The sequence below is a fragment of the Melanostigma gelatinosum genome, assembly GCF_949748355.1.
Source record: "Melanostigma gelatinosum genome assembly, chromosome: 15".
NCBI lineage: Eukaryota > Metazoa > Chordata > Actinopteri > Perciformes > Zoarcidae > Melanostigma > Melanostigma gelatinosum.
This window is the reverse complement of record NC_136648.1, coordinates 3,629,699-3,644,361: the sequence shown is the minus strand read 5'-3', so window position 1 is coordinate 3,644,361 and position 14,663 is coordinate 3,629,699. Positions and strand designations below refer to the sequence as shown.

The window sequence follows — 14,663 nt, the reverse complement described above, 5'->3', positions numbered from 1 at the left end:
AGTCTGACGTATTTCCGGTATCCCACTGGTTCGTCTCCGGTGACTTGATGCAGTTTTTTGCATCTGTACAGTTCGTTGTGTGAAGAGAGAAATTCCTGGTTTTCTCCGGAGTGCCAGCTGGCTCTTAAACAGACCGCAGTCAGTCACCGTCCGGCTGATGTTCTGTCCGCGATCACACTGCCTCATGAGGGGAGTCTGTTACGATGACAATCATCAATAAATACAATAAGAACAGTATTAAAGTAGCATACCGCCGTTTAAATGAATGGTGTTTGTTAAAGGATTATTACAGTTTGTCTCTCTGTCAAGTTACACAAACAAAGTGAAGGCTAGCGGATGTTAAGCATTTTAGCTTTAAAAATAAAACTATCACAAAAGGAAAATTAAGTCAAGTTTTAAACACGGATAATTTACCATTTTATGTCAATGGATGAGGCCGATTTTTACCTTACTGTCATTACAAAGGATCACTAACAATTAGCTGAATGAGCTAGATTATATGTTTTTATAATCTAGCAAAGCCTCAAATAATTAAAACATATAAGAGAGAAGTAGCTAACCTAGAAACAACTAAATCTGTCCAGATAACTAATGTAACGCTGGCTTAGTTTCACACCAGCATTAATGTGTCGTTGCAGCGTTTTAACGCCCTGTTCGACCGTTAGCCCCTAGCCGTTAGCCCCTAGCCGTTAGCCCTCTAGCCGTTGGCCCTCTAGCCGTTGGCCCCGTAGCCGTTAGCCCTCTTCGACCGTTAGCCCCCTAGCCGTTAGCCCCTTTTGACCCAAGCCAACAATGTTATCGTCATTAGCTATAATGTAGCCGATAACTACACCCAGCCACCAATATATGCATCTCATCGTGTACTCTAATTATAATTTTTTAATTTGAGATTCAACCACACATGAACAATTTCCATCATCAACCATGAAAAATTCGGGGTAAATTAGCTTGTGCGGAAGCTAGGTAACCTAGCTATGCTAGCTAACTAGCTAGCTAGTGTGGTGACAAGCAATACTGCGCTATTGGAAAAGATGAGGGCAGTTCATTTTATTTCTTCACATATTTGCGGAAAGTAAACATTTATGCGAGATATGTATGAACAACTAAAGGTTGGTTCACGGTCAAAGTTGGGAAGCTGCATAGGTCACTAGTTTACAACGTTAACTGTGGATGTTTTTTATTTTATTAGATTGTCAGTGGGATGAAACTATCATTTACAACCAGATTATTCATAATAACAAACTACCCGTCTCCTGGTCATTGCATATTTTCTCGCTGCTTTGTTTTATTTTGGCAGGTCAGACCGGAAGTGTCGGCGCTGCAGCTGCGTTGTCTTGACTTTGATCGTATTTCATTGGGAGTGTGTGTACGCTCCGACTGGAAGGAAGAAAGGTTTCGTGGAAACTTGAGGATATGCGGCGTCTTCTGCAAACTTTAAACTCCAAAACCAAACTCTGTGCGAGCTGAAGAAGGACCCGGAGTGTGAAGAATGGACTGAGGAGTAGCGGAGAGGAGGAGAGGAGGAGGAGGAGAAGAAGAAGAGCCATTCACTTCCATTGATCCAATATCGAGGTATTGATTTTATTTGAAGGCCTGGATTTCTGACGTGTGATGTCAGACAAAACATCAAAATGAAAAAACTGATATTGACAATTATTTTAATTCTAAATAAGGTTAATATGAAACTATACAGGCTGCAGATTTCAGCAAAAAACTATTTAATACATGACCAGACTTGCACAGTCTGAACTTGTCACAGGAACGAAGTTCATGTACAGCATATGTGTGTGTGTGTGTGTGTGTGTGTGTGTGTGTGTGCCATGAACACCATGTATCTTACTTCTTCACGCTTTGTAAACATGTCATAGATGATACAGATGTGTATACAACCTGTTTTCCCCCTCTTCCTTCCTCCCTGCATGTCAAACTGAGAAAATTAAGGTTTTAGGGCCGTAAAAACAACCTGTAAAATCAACCCACCAAACCTCTGCTGAGAGGACTAAAGCTGTGTTTTTAAAGGACGAACAACTGTTTCTTCTCCAAAGAAGGAACATCGACGTCTGGCAGCATTCCTCCATGTAGTGCTCACTGACGGTGATTCAGCCTCCTCAATAAATCACACTCCACCTCTGTCACGACTTATGTTTATTGTTTATCATCGTCTGAGCCGCTCTTAAAAACAGGCAGAAGGTCCCACTATGACTGAGACGCTTAAAGGTACACATTCTCTCTCCATCTCCCTTCCAATGACAAACTCCCACATGTTTTGATATTTATTCTTTATCCTTTAATATTGCAAATCAACGAGCAGGACTTCTTTATTCCTATATTGGATTTCTACACGATTTTAAATGAATTCAATTCCTGAATATGCCACTTCATTTGCAGCATTACGCAATCATTCCTACAGCTGTTGCTCGTTTTTCAGGACAAAGAGATGTCATCATGACATATTTGACATGATATATATATTAGAGGAGCGATAAAACACAGCAGGAAATGACTAAAGTCACATTCAAGCTGCTCTGTTTCTGCTCTTATCGGGTTTTTATTGGTTTTATTCGGTTCCAGAGACGGAACGGTTAAAAGCAAAACGACCTCCTCAGAGGTTTGGAGCTCTCTCTCCTCCAGATGGATGTTTCAGATCAAAGTTTACAGCCGATGTTGGCGAGTCCATCGCAAATGTGGTTTCATGATCTACAAGTTAGTCCACAAGATGTCATGCGCGTGTGAATTTGTGCAGACTGAAGCATTTTTAAAGCTCTTCTTCGCTGGTGTTTTTGTTGGTGGAGGTTCTCTCTCTATTGTTGCGTTGTCATTGTTTGTTGTTTTTGTTCCCGGCAGTGAAGATGCAGACTGTGGCTCTCACCGTGCTGAGTGTTCTCCTCAGCCTGGACTGTCTGTCTGCTCACCGGGCCGAACAGAACCAGATCCAGAACCAGACCCAGAACCAGACCCAGAGCCAGACCCAGAACCAGAACCAGAACCAGACCCAGAACCAGAGCCAGACCCAGAACCAGACCCAGAACCAGACCCAGAACCAGACCCAGAACCAGAACCAGAGCCAGACCCAGAGCCAGACCCAGAACCAGACCCAGAGCAACAGAAACACTCACAGTGATGAGTCAGAGCCAAAGAAGAAGAAGAAGAACCAGCCGCACATCATCTTCATCCTCACGGACGACCAGGTCGGTGTGTGTGTGCGCATGTGTGTCTGTGCATGTGTGTGTATGTGTGTGTGTGTGTGTGTGAGGCATTAAAACCGTCCATGTGTAAGTTGATTTAGTCTCTACGATGGATGAGCCGAATGTTCTGTCAACCCTCCGTGACCTGAGACATTTAAGAGTGACTCTGTCGTGACTCTGTCGTGACTCTGTCGTGACTCTGACGTGACTCTGACGTGACTCTGTCGTGACTCTGTCGTGACTCTGACGTGACTCTGACGTGACTCTGACGTGACTCTGTCGTGACTCTGTCGTGACTCTGACGTGACTCTGTCGTGACTCTGTCGTGACTCTGTCGTGACTCTGACGCGACTCTGTCGCGACTCTGTCGCGACTCTGTCGCGACTCTGTCGCGACTCTGACGCGACTCTGACGCGACTCTGACGCGACTCTGACGCGACTCTGTCGCGACTCTGACGCGACTCTGACGCGACTCTGACGCGACTCTGACGCGACTGTCGCGACTCTGACGCGACTCTGTCGCGACTCTGTCGCGACTCTGACGCGACTCTGTCGCGACTCTGACGCGACTCTGTCGCGACTCTGACGCGACTCTGACGCGACTCTGACGCGACTCTGACGCGACTCTGTCGCGACTCTGACGCGACTCTGACGCGACTCTGACGCGACTCTGTCGTGACTCTGTCGTGACTCTGACGTGACTCTGTCGTGACTCTGTCGTGACTCTGACGTGACTCTGTCGTGACTCTGTCGTGACTCTGTCGTGACTCTGTCGTGACTCTGACGTGACTCTGTCGCGACTCTGTCGCGACTCTGTCGCGACTCTCTCGCGACTCTGACGTGACTCTGTCGTGATTCTGTCGTGACTCTCTCGTGACTCTGACGTGACTCTGACGTGACTCTGTCGTGACTCTGTCGTGACTCTGACGTGACTCTGACGTGACTCTGTCGTGACTCTGACGTGACTCTGTCGTGACTCTGTCGTGACTCTGACGTGACTCTGACGTGACTCTGTCGTGACTCTGACGTGACTCTGTCGTGACTCTGTCGTGACTCTGACGTGACTGTCGTGACTCTGACGTGACTCTGTCGTGACTCTCTCGTGACTCTGTCGTGACTCTGTCGCGACTCTGTCGTGACTCTCTCGTGACTCTGACGTGACTCTGTCGTGACTCTGACGTGATTCTGTCGTGACTCTCTCGTGACTCTGTCGTGACTCTGACGTGACTCTGTCGTGACTCTCAGGGCTTCAACGACATCGGCTACCACAACCCGACCATCAAGACTCCCACTCTGGACAAGCTGGCGGCGGAGGGCGTGACGCTGGAGAACTACTACGTTCAGCCCATCTGCACGCCGTCGCGCAGCCAGCTCATCACCGGCAGGTACGCACACGCCGTACGGGCGCCGGCATGACAAGATACGGTAGCACAGGCTAAAGAAGAATTAAAGATGAATTGATTAAACTGACAGAAAGAAACTCAACTTAAAGCTTCAGATGCGTCTGACTGAAAACAGTCATTAAGTCTCTGGCTCTGCCTCAACAGAGAATGAATAATCTGGTTATTGATCCGGCAGCCTCTCAGCAGCGAGGATGAACTAGTCTCTGGTTCTACAGCAGACCGTGTGTGAGCAGTTCATCTGGTAGAAGGCCAACAGCACGTGGGTGTGTTTGTTTCTTTGTCTTGCAGATATCAGATCCACACAGGACTCCAACACTCCATCATCAGACCCAGCCAGCCGAGCTGTCTGCCGGCACACATGGACACGCTGCCCGAGAGGCTCCGCGAGGCCGGCTACGCCACTCACATGGTCGGCAAGTGGCACCTGGGCTTCTACAGGTGAGGTGGAGACTTTCCCAGGTGTATGGATGTGACTGTTAGTGGAAGCGTTTTGATGAGTTTCCTGTTTTGTTTACACTGCGGTCACATTCCTGAATTTGAGTTAATCTATTCCACCGATCTCTCATCCTCAGTTTACTTTGTGTTTCCTCCAGGAAGGCGTGTCTGCCCACCAGAAAGGGTTTTGACAGTTTCTTTGGTTCTTTAACAGGAAGTGTGAATTACTACAGGTAAAAGTGCATCATTATTTACTTTTTTGTCATTATAATTTTACATTTTTTAAATTTATTTTTATTTACTTTTATTATAATTTTTTTTTAAATATATTTATTGAAATACATATGCATATATATTAAAATATTATTTAATATTTATTTGATATATAATATTTCCATTATTTTTTTTAATTATTGAACTAACCTTAATTCGTTGTCTGTGTTTTTTCCACTACCCGTGACTATAACTCACACGTGTCTCCGTCTGGCCACAGTTACGGGTCCTGTGACGGGCCGGGGTTGTGTGGGTACGACCTGCACGAGGACGAGGACGTGGCCTGGGGCCAGGAAGGAAAGTACTCGACCACGCTCTTCACCCAGAGAGCTCGGAAGATCCTCGAGAGCCACGACCCCGCGGACAAGCCGCTCTTCCTGCTGCTCTCCCTCCAGGTATCACATCAGAAAGGAAATAATAAAAGACATCTCTGAGAAACATCTGTGGAACATGATTTCAGTTTAAGCCCCTCAAAATTAAAAAAGATCAGGGAGAGAGAGAGAGAGAGAGAGAGAGAGAGAGAGAGAGAGAGAGAGAGAGAGAGAGAGAGAGAGAGAGAGAGAGAGAGAGAGAGAGAGAGAGACAGCCTGACATGTATCAGAAACCTATTCACAGACTGTTTGGTCAACATGGAGCTGCAACTATTACTCAGAGGTTTAGAAGTGTTTAAACTCATGAGAGCGATGTTTGTTTTCTGTTGATATTTGTGGGCAGCCATGTTGTTTTGATGCGGTTTGATGGGAAAACAACGAGCTGTTTTATTTTAAATGTTCCCGCGTAGGGAGCACTGAGTTCCCACTTGAGCACCATGAGTAAGTGTTGAGGGGCATTCTGGGACATGTAGGAAAAGACTGAGGAAGAAGATGAAAGGTTGAAGAAAGCAGGTCAGCTGAACACAATTACAGAGTTTTATCTTATTTTACAGTTTACATTAAATATCTACAGTCAAAATAAATGTTTTTCCCTTCAAATTTAAAATAGCTGATCTTATAATATTAATAGTTTTAACAAGAAGTTAATCTTATTAAAGGAGATGTTGCTTGCTTTGTGTATTTTACTTTGAAAAGCACCATTTAAAATGATGAGTTTTAGTTTTTCAACTTTCTCCCATACATCTCATATTCATCAGATTTCTCCTGAAACATTTGGTTCTTTCACTGATTTAAATCATGATAGCTGCATGGTATTATTATTGTTATAATAAGTACTACTCCTGGTTTAGTTTGGTTTGTTTTATGTGTGTATAAAGTTGAGTTCTGCACCAATAAATAACAAATAAATAACAACAACCAGGTACAAATAAACAGCAATAGATAGAATGTAAACACAGTGTTATTTCTCACCTCCAGGCGGTTCACACTCCTCTGCAGACTCCCGAGTCCTACATCTACCCGTACCGCGACATGGCGAACGTCGCCCGGAGGAAGTTTGCCGCCATGGTGTCCACGGTGGACGAGGCGGTCCGAAACGTCACCTACGCTCTGAGGAAGCACGGATTCTACCGGAACAGCGTCATCATCTACTCCACCGACAACGGAGCCCAGCCCTTCGCGGGGGGGAGCAACTGGCCGCTGCGAGGCCAAAAGGTACAAATGACTTCTGGTATCTCGGCCGTGGAGGTTTCCCTCGTTGACGTGCGGACATCACCACACGTACAGTTCATGCTGACCTTAAAAAGCTGACATGTCTGACAGTCTAAGTGACCACTATGCACGAGATAAACCCTTATCCTGGTGACAACGTGGCAAAGACCTAAGAACAGCAGAGTTTTATTTTTGGAATCATTCAGCAGTTGTTGCATGTGGTTGTAGACTTTTAGTGCTTTTTAAAACATGTTTTTACAGTTGACTTGTGCCACATAAGGAGGAGTTCCATACCTATCAGCATGAGACGTTTAAAGGAACATTCATGGAACTTGTTCCCCCAAAAACAAATGAATAACATCCTCAATACTCGATAAATGCATCCAAATCGTTTGTAACATTTCCTTTATTTGCTTTGCCTTTCAGTGACGGCTTCTTATCTTGGCTCAAATAAACTATTGTTGGTATTTCTACCGTCCAGATGAAGTGTTGCAGAGAGAGCTGTAACTAAACGTCCCGGCTGTGGGTTTTTTAGGGTTCGTATTGGGAAGGTGGCGTCCGTGGAGTGGCGTTCGTTCACAGCCCCCTGTTGAGACGCCGGAGACGAGTCTCCAAAGCCCTGCTGCACATCACCGACTGGTTCCCCACGCTGGTGGGTCTGGCCGGGGGAAACACCAGCGAGGTCAGTGGAACTCTTTTGGCTCTGTGCTTTGTAACCCGTTTGTCATCGAGGCCTTCTTTATCGCGGCATTACAGGGTTAACCGTGGAGAATGCACTCTCACCCAGTGCACTGATGACCACGTTATTGTGCCGTAAAACAGAGCGTTTCTCACGCGGCCACCCAGGCCCCTGATGCGAGGGGGCTCCTCCGAGTATTTGGGATCAATCCCAATTGTCTCCCACTGATTTCACGTTCATGCATGAGTGTATTTGTCGTCACGGTTAGAGCTCCGTCTGCATTACGTCGGCCTCAGGCTGAACTCAGGCTGAACTCAAGTCTCAGGCTGCAGCGCTTCTGTAAAACTCTCTTTATTTATTTTCCGGTAGATAAGTGTGCTCTTGACCTCTTATGATAAGTGGACTGTTTCTAATAGTCTAAGTTTAGAAATAAATTACTTTTATTGCTAAGTCTGTGCAGTCTGTGTTGCGCTCCCAGAGAGGTTTGTTGGCAAAGTGTGCACGATGGTTTCCATCGCCAAAGCAGATAAATAAGGAGGTTTTGGCTACTATTTTGGCCTGTATTTGAGATTCACTGTTATCCATTGCTGTGTGCTCATGAAGAGATCTGTCACGACTCTCCATATGAATTCCTCTCTGTGACGTGAGTGTACTTGTTTCCCTCTCAGAGCCACGGTCTGGATGGTTTTGACGTCTGGCCGGCCATCAGTGAGGGGAGGGAGTCGCCTCGTCAGGAGATCCTCCACAACATCGACCCGCTGCACACACCTGCTGCTCAAACCACCGACTGGGCGGCCGCAGGTTAACGACCGCAAAAAAACATCAACGGCGACTTCAGTCTGAGTCAAAGTGGAAGGCTAACGATAGGGCTGCAACAAACGGTTATTTTCTAGATACAAAAGGTTAAAGAAGTGTTAACTTTGTATCTGCAAACTTGTGTTTTCTTGAAAGGCCCAAAGAAGCCAAAGAAGAAGATCCAGAAGAAGAAGATCCAGAAGAAGAAGATCCAGAAGCAGAAGCTCCAGAAGAAGAAGCTCCAGAAGCAGAAGCTCCAGAAGCAGAAGCTCCAGAAGCAGAAGATCCAGAAGCAGAAGATCCAGAAGAAGCAGAAACCAAAGCAGAAGTCAGCGTTCAGGTTGAAGACTACGAAGAAACCTTGGACGTTTTCCCATCATGCAGCTCAGCCTAAAATCAAACCTGAACCAAAGATTAAGCGCCTTCCAAAATCAAAACTCAAACCCAGGACCAAAGTCCACCCTCGGAACCGGAGCCTGTCGCACCACAGTCCACGTCCTAAGTCCTACTCCAGCGGCGCTCCGCCAGTGTCGGGAACGTCTCGCCCGAGATCTCAGATCCAATCGCGTCTAAAGTCAAAATCCAGGCGGGACATATCCCAGAACCAGACCCTGTCACGGTCAAGACCGCCTCAACCAAAGTCCCAAACACAGCTCACATCACATGTCAGGAACCAGAACATGTCCCGGCCGACGTCCCACCCAGCTGTGCGGCCGTCCGAGCCCCCGTGGGACGCTTCGGTCCAGGCTGCCATCAGAGTGGGCGACTGGAAGCTGCTAACAGGAGACCCGGGTCACGGAGACTGGGTCCCCCCGCAGGTACTGCAGCACATTTAGACCCCCACTTTCAGTTCTCCTGTTTCCAACTGATCAGGACTAATTGCACATTTTGATCCTCAGGTGCTGCCCACTCTCCCCGGTCGCTGGTGGAACCTCGAACGTGCCGTCTCGCTCTTCCCCAAATCCTCCGCCCTGAAGAACGTCTGGTTGTTCAACATCACGGCCGACCCGTGCGAGCGTCGGGACCTGGCGGACCAGAGACCAGACGTGGTCCAGCGGCTGATGGCCCGACTCGCCTACTACAACCAGACGGCCGTGCCGGTTTATTTCCCGCCCGACGACCCTCTGGCCGACCCCAGCCGGCACGGCGGGGCCTGGGTGCCCTGGGTGGACGAAGAGGAGGACGAGGAGGGTAAATATCACGGCGTGTACAAGAAAGGCAGGAACAAGAAGAAGAAGAGGAAGAAGCCGCGATGGCCGCTGTGCAAGCTGAAGTCCTTCTTCCTGAAGCTGAACACCGGGATGATGTCCAATCGGATCTGAGGGGTCGACTTGAAGCGTTGCTTTTCTCCTGATTTATTATGTGAATCTATAAATTGCGTGTCCTCTGTTTCCTCGTTATTTCTTTCTTTTTTTTAAATCGTTGTCAATCAAACCGACAGAGTTCTTGACTCGAGAGCCGCCGATGTATTTTTACACTGTAACTGGTTTATGTTTCTTTAACTTTGAGCAGAAAGGAAAGAGACTCTGAATCCGTGACGCAGGTTTTAACAGATCGAACTTCAAGATCCCAGATTTAGGTTTCCAGGCAAACTATTTACTTTTCACAGTGAAACTGCACGAGTGATGATTGTTTCTGTAATCATGAAACTGTTTTTGGTGCGTGGTCTCTGTCATACGCAACACAATAGAACAAGTTTTTTATGTTTTCACATTTTTAGTGACGTCGCAGCGAATACAGACATGTTTTTTAGTCTTTGTTGTTGTTTTCTGTGTGCTGTGTCTGAAACAGGCCTCTGGATTGTGAGGCTGTTTGAATGTATCGCCGACTGCAAAACTACGAATTTACAGAATGTGTTTTTAATTCACTGCGTTCTACTGTGAGCATGTTATTTCACAACTTATTCAGCCCCATAAAGGCCGAACTAAATACACATTTTTAAGTTTCTTTGGAAGACATCAAGTCCTAAAAATCTTACAAGAGAGACATTTTTGAAAAGCAGTGTTTTATTTTAATTTTTTACTCGATTAAACCAAATGTTTGGTAATTTAAACCATGTTTTATCTGTTTTAAGGATTAATCAAATGAAAACAATATTCATATCGCTCTGGTTTTATTGTTCCCACTGATTTCTGTGTAATGATCTCTTCTTCTAATGAAAACAAGATGAACCGGTTGAACACAAAGTCGCTCACATGTAGAAGTCCTAATAGCTCGTGCATTCAGAAAACAGACAGGAAGTGAAACGTGTTGCAGCAGAAGTTCTACCAGCAATAGAAACCTCTTTGAAGTAAGACGCTGGTTTCCTTCCCTCGAGCAAGGCACCTAACCTCTAAATATTTCGGTGTATTTGCACAACATCTAACAAGACTGTGGAGCAGCAGAGAGCTCCTGAGAAACGCTTTAAGTGGACGCTTGATGTCTCCACCTTGAGTAAATAAAGGTGAACTCAAATGTCACTCTGTGCTTTCATGTGTTCCAGAGACAGAAACATCACAAACATACGTGATGGGATGTTTTAATGTCTTTCGGGTCAAGTCTTCTTTCATGTGTCTTTATCTTCAAACCTTGATCTACGTCTTCTCAGTGCACAGACCTAATAAATGAATCTGAACAATGTCTGTCTGTCACCATGTAATTCACATTTCTATTGCTTTGGGATTTGAACAGAGATAACGCAAGAACAAGTTAAATCTCAAGTTTCCACTTTGTGACTCAGCTCTGATCCAAACAAAGGATTGTTATTATAAAAAGATATTTCATTTAAATTGTTCATGTTAAACGATGAACAGAAGATAATTGTTTTGTGAGAAACGCAATGCACGCACCACGTTTAACCACTAGGTGGTGCCAGATATCAACACGCTGTGCTGATTGGCAGTCCGTAGTCCACGCACGCGCGCGCACACACACGCACACACACGCACACACAAACTTGAGCTAAAAAAGGATTTTCCTCGCTTCCTCCTTCACACTGTTTTCAGGGGGAATACTTGAATCGGGAGCTTCTTTGATCCCCGAACACAAACGGGATGATGTCATCCTCGGATGAATATATCCTGATTCTGGAGACTGCTTCGCTGCTGAGAAGCTGCTGGTTCGACGCCCGCACAAGCAAAAGCAAAAACCAGTGGTGGAGTGTAACGAAGTACATTTACTCAAGTACCGTACTGAAGTACAATCATGAAGTACTCTACGTGTGTGTTTCCTTTTTACTTCGCTGTGTACTTCTACTCCACAACATTTATTTTAAATCTTCAGCTACTTTCCATGTTCAGATTATTGATACAATCAAACTGTGTGTTTAAATGTACTTTTATTTCAGTAAGATTTTGAACACAGGACTTTTATTTCTATCTTGTAGTTTTTCTGCTTTTACTTCAGTGAAATATTTGAATATTCTTCCACCACATGAGCAACATATAATGAAATGTATGCAGTTAGAAAAAGCTGACTGCAGGAACAGATATGAGCCAAATCTTGTAAAATGTTGCAGCTATAAAATAAAGTTCACATCATGAACTCCACTCGAGGAAAACATCTGTTTTTATCGAAATTAAACTACCAAAAGAAAACGACCTTTATTTCAGTGTTTTCTACCAGAAACTGAAACACAACAGTTTGATGGTGTGTCTGTGCTCATAGACAGACGCACACAAACAGCCTGACCTGTGTCAGGACATCCCATAATCCCTTTGTACCAAAAAGAAGTAACGCAACACAAACACGCCTCATGCAAAAATAACACATAAATAACCCTCTAATATCACTCAGTCACGCGTTCTCTCCTCTCTCACACCTCGAATTAACAACTTTACATACAAATATCTCCCTCCGTCTCACACACACTCACACACACGCGCGCGCACACACACACACGAGTTCTACAGAACTGGCGCACGTGGGCGGCTGTGAAATTAGGATTCCCTCACCACGGACGGTTTCTGCTGACACAATCATGAACTCATAATTGAGTTCTGTTCTGTGGTCGCGTTGACACGAGTCCAATAAAAACAATTAAAAAGCAGAATGTTCCCTTTGAATATGAACGCTTCAAAACAGTAGAGAGTGACTTTAATTCAGGGACTAAAGACACATTTACTGCAGTCAGACCAGTCTGACATAAAGATAAAACAATGTCACAGAAGTGAACATAAAAAGAGCGTTTTCAGAATTATTTGTGAGGATTTTTAACAAGTTTACAATTAGAAATGTTTACCAGTGTTGTAATATACATCTATAATCCACTTGTATAATATATGCGATTCTGAAACTGGACATTTTGCATCAAGAGTACATGTGATATATAGTACTTTAAGTATATTTTGATGCTTGATTTACCCTGGTATAAAGGTTCTATGTTTTTCTATCCGTGTGTTCATTCTCTTGAGTGTGAAAGAAAACTCCATAAATAAAGTATTACAACAAGAGTATTTGTACTTTGTGGTATTGCTGTTCTGCTGAAGTAAACTATCTGAATACTTTCATGTTCACCTTCTCATTAGCTTCATAGCGAGCTCACATTTGCTAATTAGCACTTAATTGGTGAGACTGAAGCGTTGGACTAAATTAAATGTTGGAGGGCTTCGACTAATGATCATTAAAAACGTTCATCACAGTTTCTCAAAGTATGAGGTCATATCGTAAAACGTCTCGTTTAGTCCGTCCAAAGAGTGGGAGGTGAAAAGTCATCAGGATTCATCTTCTGGGGACCAAGAACATCTGTTTGGTAAACTATCAGGTTGACATATTTCCATCTGGAGCAAAGTCATCAAACCTATCGTGACGAGTTCAGTAAACTCAGTAAAAATGAGTACTCGGCTTCAGGCAGCCGGTCACTTTTATCTCTTGAACTGAAATAAACTTTTATTTTCAGTGTGAAAACTCTCACAGAAACCTCTCGACTACTTCCGTCAGTATGTGATCATTTCTCTGCATTAGTGTGTATCATGAACCTCTTACTGCGCATCACTGCGCAGAGCTGCAGCCAGATTCACTGCTTCAGTCTGTTGAACACAAACGTATCAGCTTCTCTTCTGTCCCGACTGCGACAACATTTCCTTTTCTATCTTTTCGGAATGTTCTTCCGGGAACAGATCCCAACATGATCGCGTCTGACGCACGCTGAACACAGTCCCTCCTCCCGGGGTCGGCTCATTTATTTTCCAGCTCTTATCGACTTTCCTCTTCCTCCAACCCGAGAAGCAGATTTTACATTTAAATGTCGTCTCTTACCCGTCCACCGTTTAGAGTGTACTTCTATGAATAAGAGTCGCAGGTAAACCGCTCCAGTGGTCGTGACCGGCCTTTTCTTTCACAGTGAATTCATGTTTTTATTACACTGTCATGCTTTAATAGCCGACTCGACTGCAATGCAGCAGCGTGCAATGAAAGCGGGAGCCAGTGCACTCGTTAAAGTACTGAATCAGCGAAACGAGCATGACAGAAAACATTGACCTACATTCACTGCACCATCTGATTCATTCATGCACATTAAAGACAACTTCACAGCTTAAAACAAGAGCCCCGTTTGTTGCCAACTATCACCAGGTTAAGGCAATCAAACGGTATATTATAGAGTCAGCAACATAATCATTGAAAGGAGGTGACGTCACAGAGTTGCGTTACATCTGGAGACATTAGTCATGAACTGCAGTAAGCAGGACAGCTTCATGGATTCTGTCTTGTGGGAAAACAGAGTGCAGCAGGATTTAGTCCTAAAAGAAGCGAGTCAGCACTTTTTGCACTTCTAGTTTCCTCGTCTTGAAGTTGTATATTTTTAATGGGTTTTTGGTGAGATGCCTTGGAAAAGCTCTGTGGTTTACACAAGTTAATAAAACTGTTAATACACCTCGTGATATTTTTAAGTGGGGTTGATGAGTGTTTTACCTACAAATCCCAGTTTAGAGAAACAAAAAGTAAATCTTGATCAGTTTAAGAGTACGTTATGTATTTAGAACACCTTCACCTGTCAGACAGCTTCCTACAGGTAAATGAAGAGGTTAACTCGTCTTCAAAGCCACGAGACTGCTTTGACAAAAACAGTTTGCAGAAACATCTGGTCTGCTGGTGGAACGCAGCCTACGGCGGTTAGTTCGGTAAAATTCACAACATAAATCAGAAGGATCCCGTGAAACATCAGGACTTCTTGAGAGCTGAATGACCCAAAAATAACGGTCCTTTTCTGCTCACCCTCTACCGTCACATCCTTCGTTACCCGAACACTGACGCGCAGGAAACAACGTGTAGTTCACGGCCAAAGTGTTGAGCTGGTCCCCTTCAGGACATTAAGAAAGACGAGACATGCTGC

General features: G+C 44.7%; 1 protein-coding gene across 1 annotated transcript; it reads left to right on the top strand.

Annotated features, from left to right (window-relative positions):
• The first annotated feature begins 1,421 nt into the window (after positions 1–1,421).
• On the top strand, positions 1,422–10,966 carry LOC306788824 (arylsulfatase I-like). The gene is made up of 11 exons (XM_079284493.1): positions 1,422–1,572; positions 2,845–3,188; positions 4,431–4,570; positions 4,877–5,026; positions 5,182–5,256; positions 5,517–5,691; positions 6,646–6,882; positions 7,415–7,561; positions 8,227–8,359; positions 8,510–9,171; positions 9,253–10,966. Exons 2-11 carry the CDS (start codon positions 2,850–2,852, stop codon positions 9,673–9,675), a joined length of 2,481 nt encoding a protein of 826 aa, XP_079140619.1. The 5' UTR covers positions 1,422–1,572; positions 2,845–2,849; the 3' UTR covers positions 9,676–10,966.
• Positions 10,967–14,663: the final 3,697 nt, after the last annotated feature.

Coding starts and splice junctions, on each gene's coding strand:
- LOC306788824 (XM_079284493.1), top strand. CDS start 2,850: ATGCAGACTGTGGCTCTCACCGTGCTGAGTGTTCTCCTCAGCCTGGAC. Junction 5,257..5,516: donor GGAAGTGTGAATTACTACAG/GTAAAAGTGCAT, acceptor GTCTGGCCACAG/TTACGGGTCCTGTGACGGGC. Junction 9,172..9,252: donor GAGACTGGGTCCCCCCGCAG/GTACTGCAGCAC, acceptor TTTGATCCTCAG/GTGCTGCCCACTCTCCCCGG.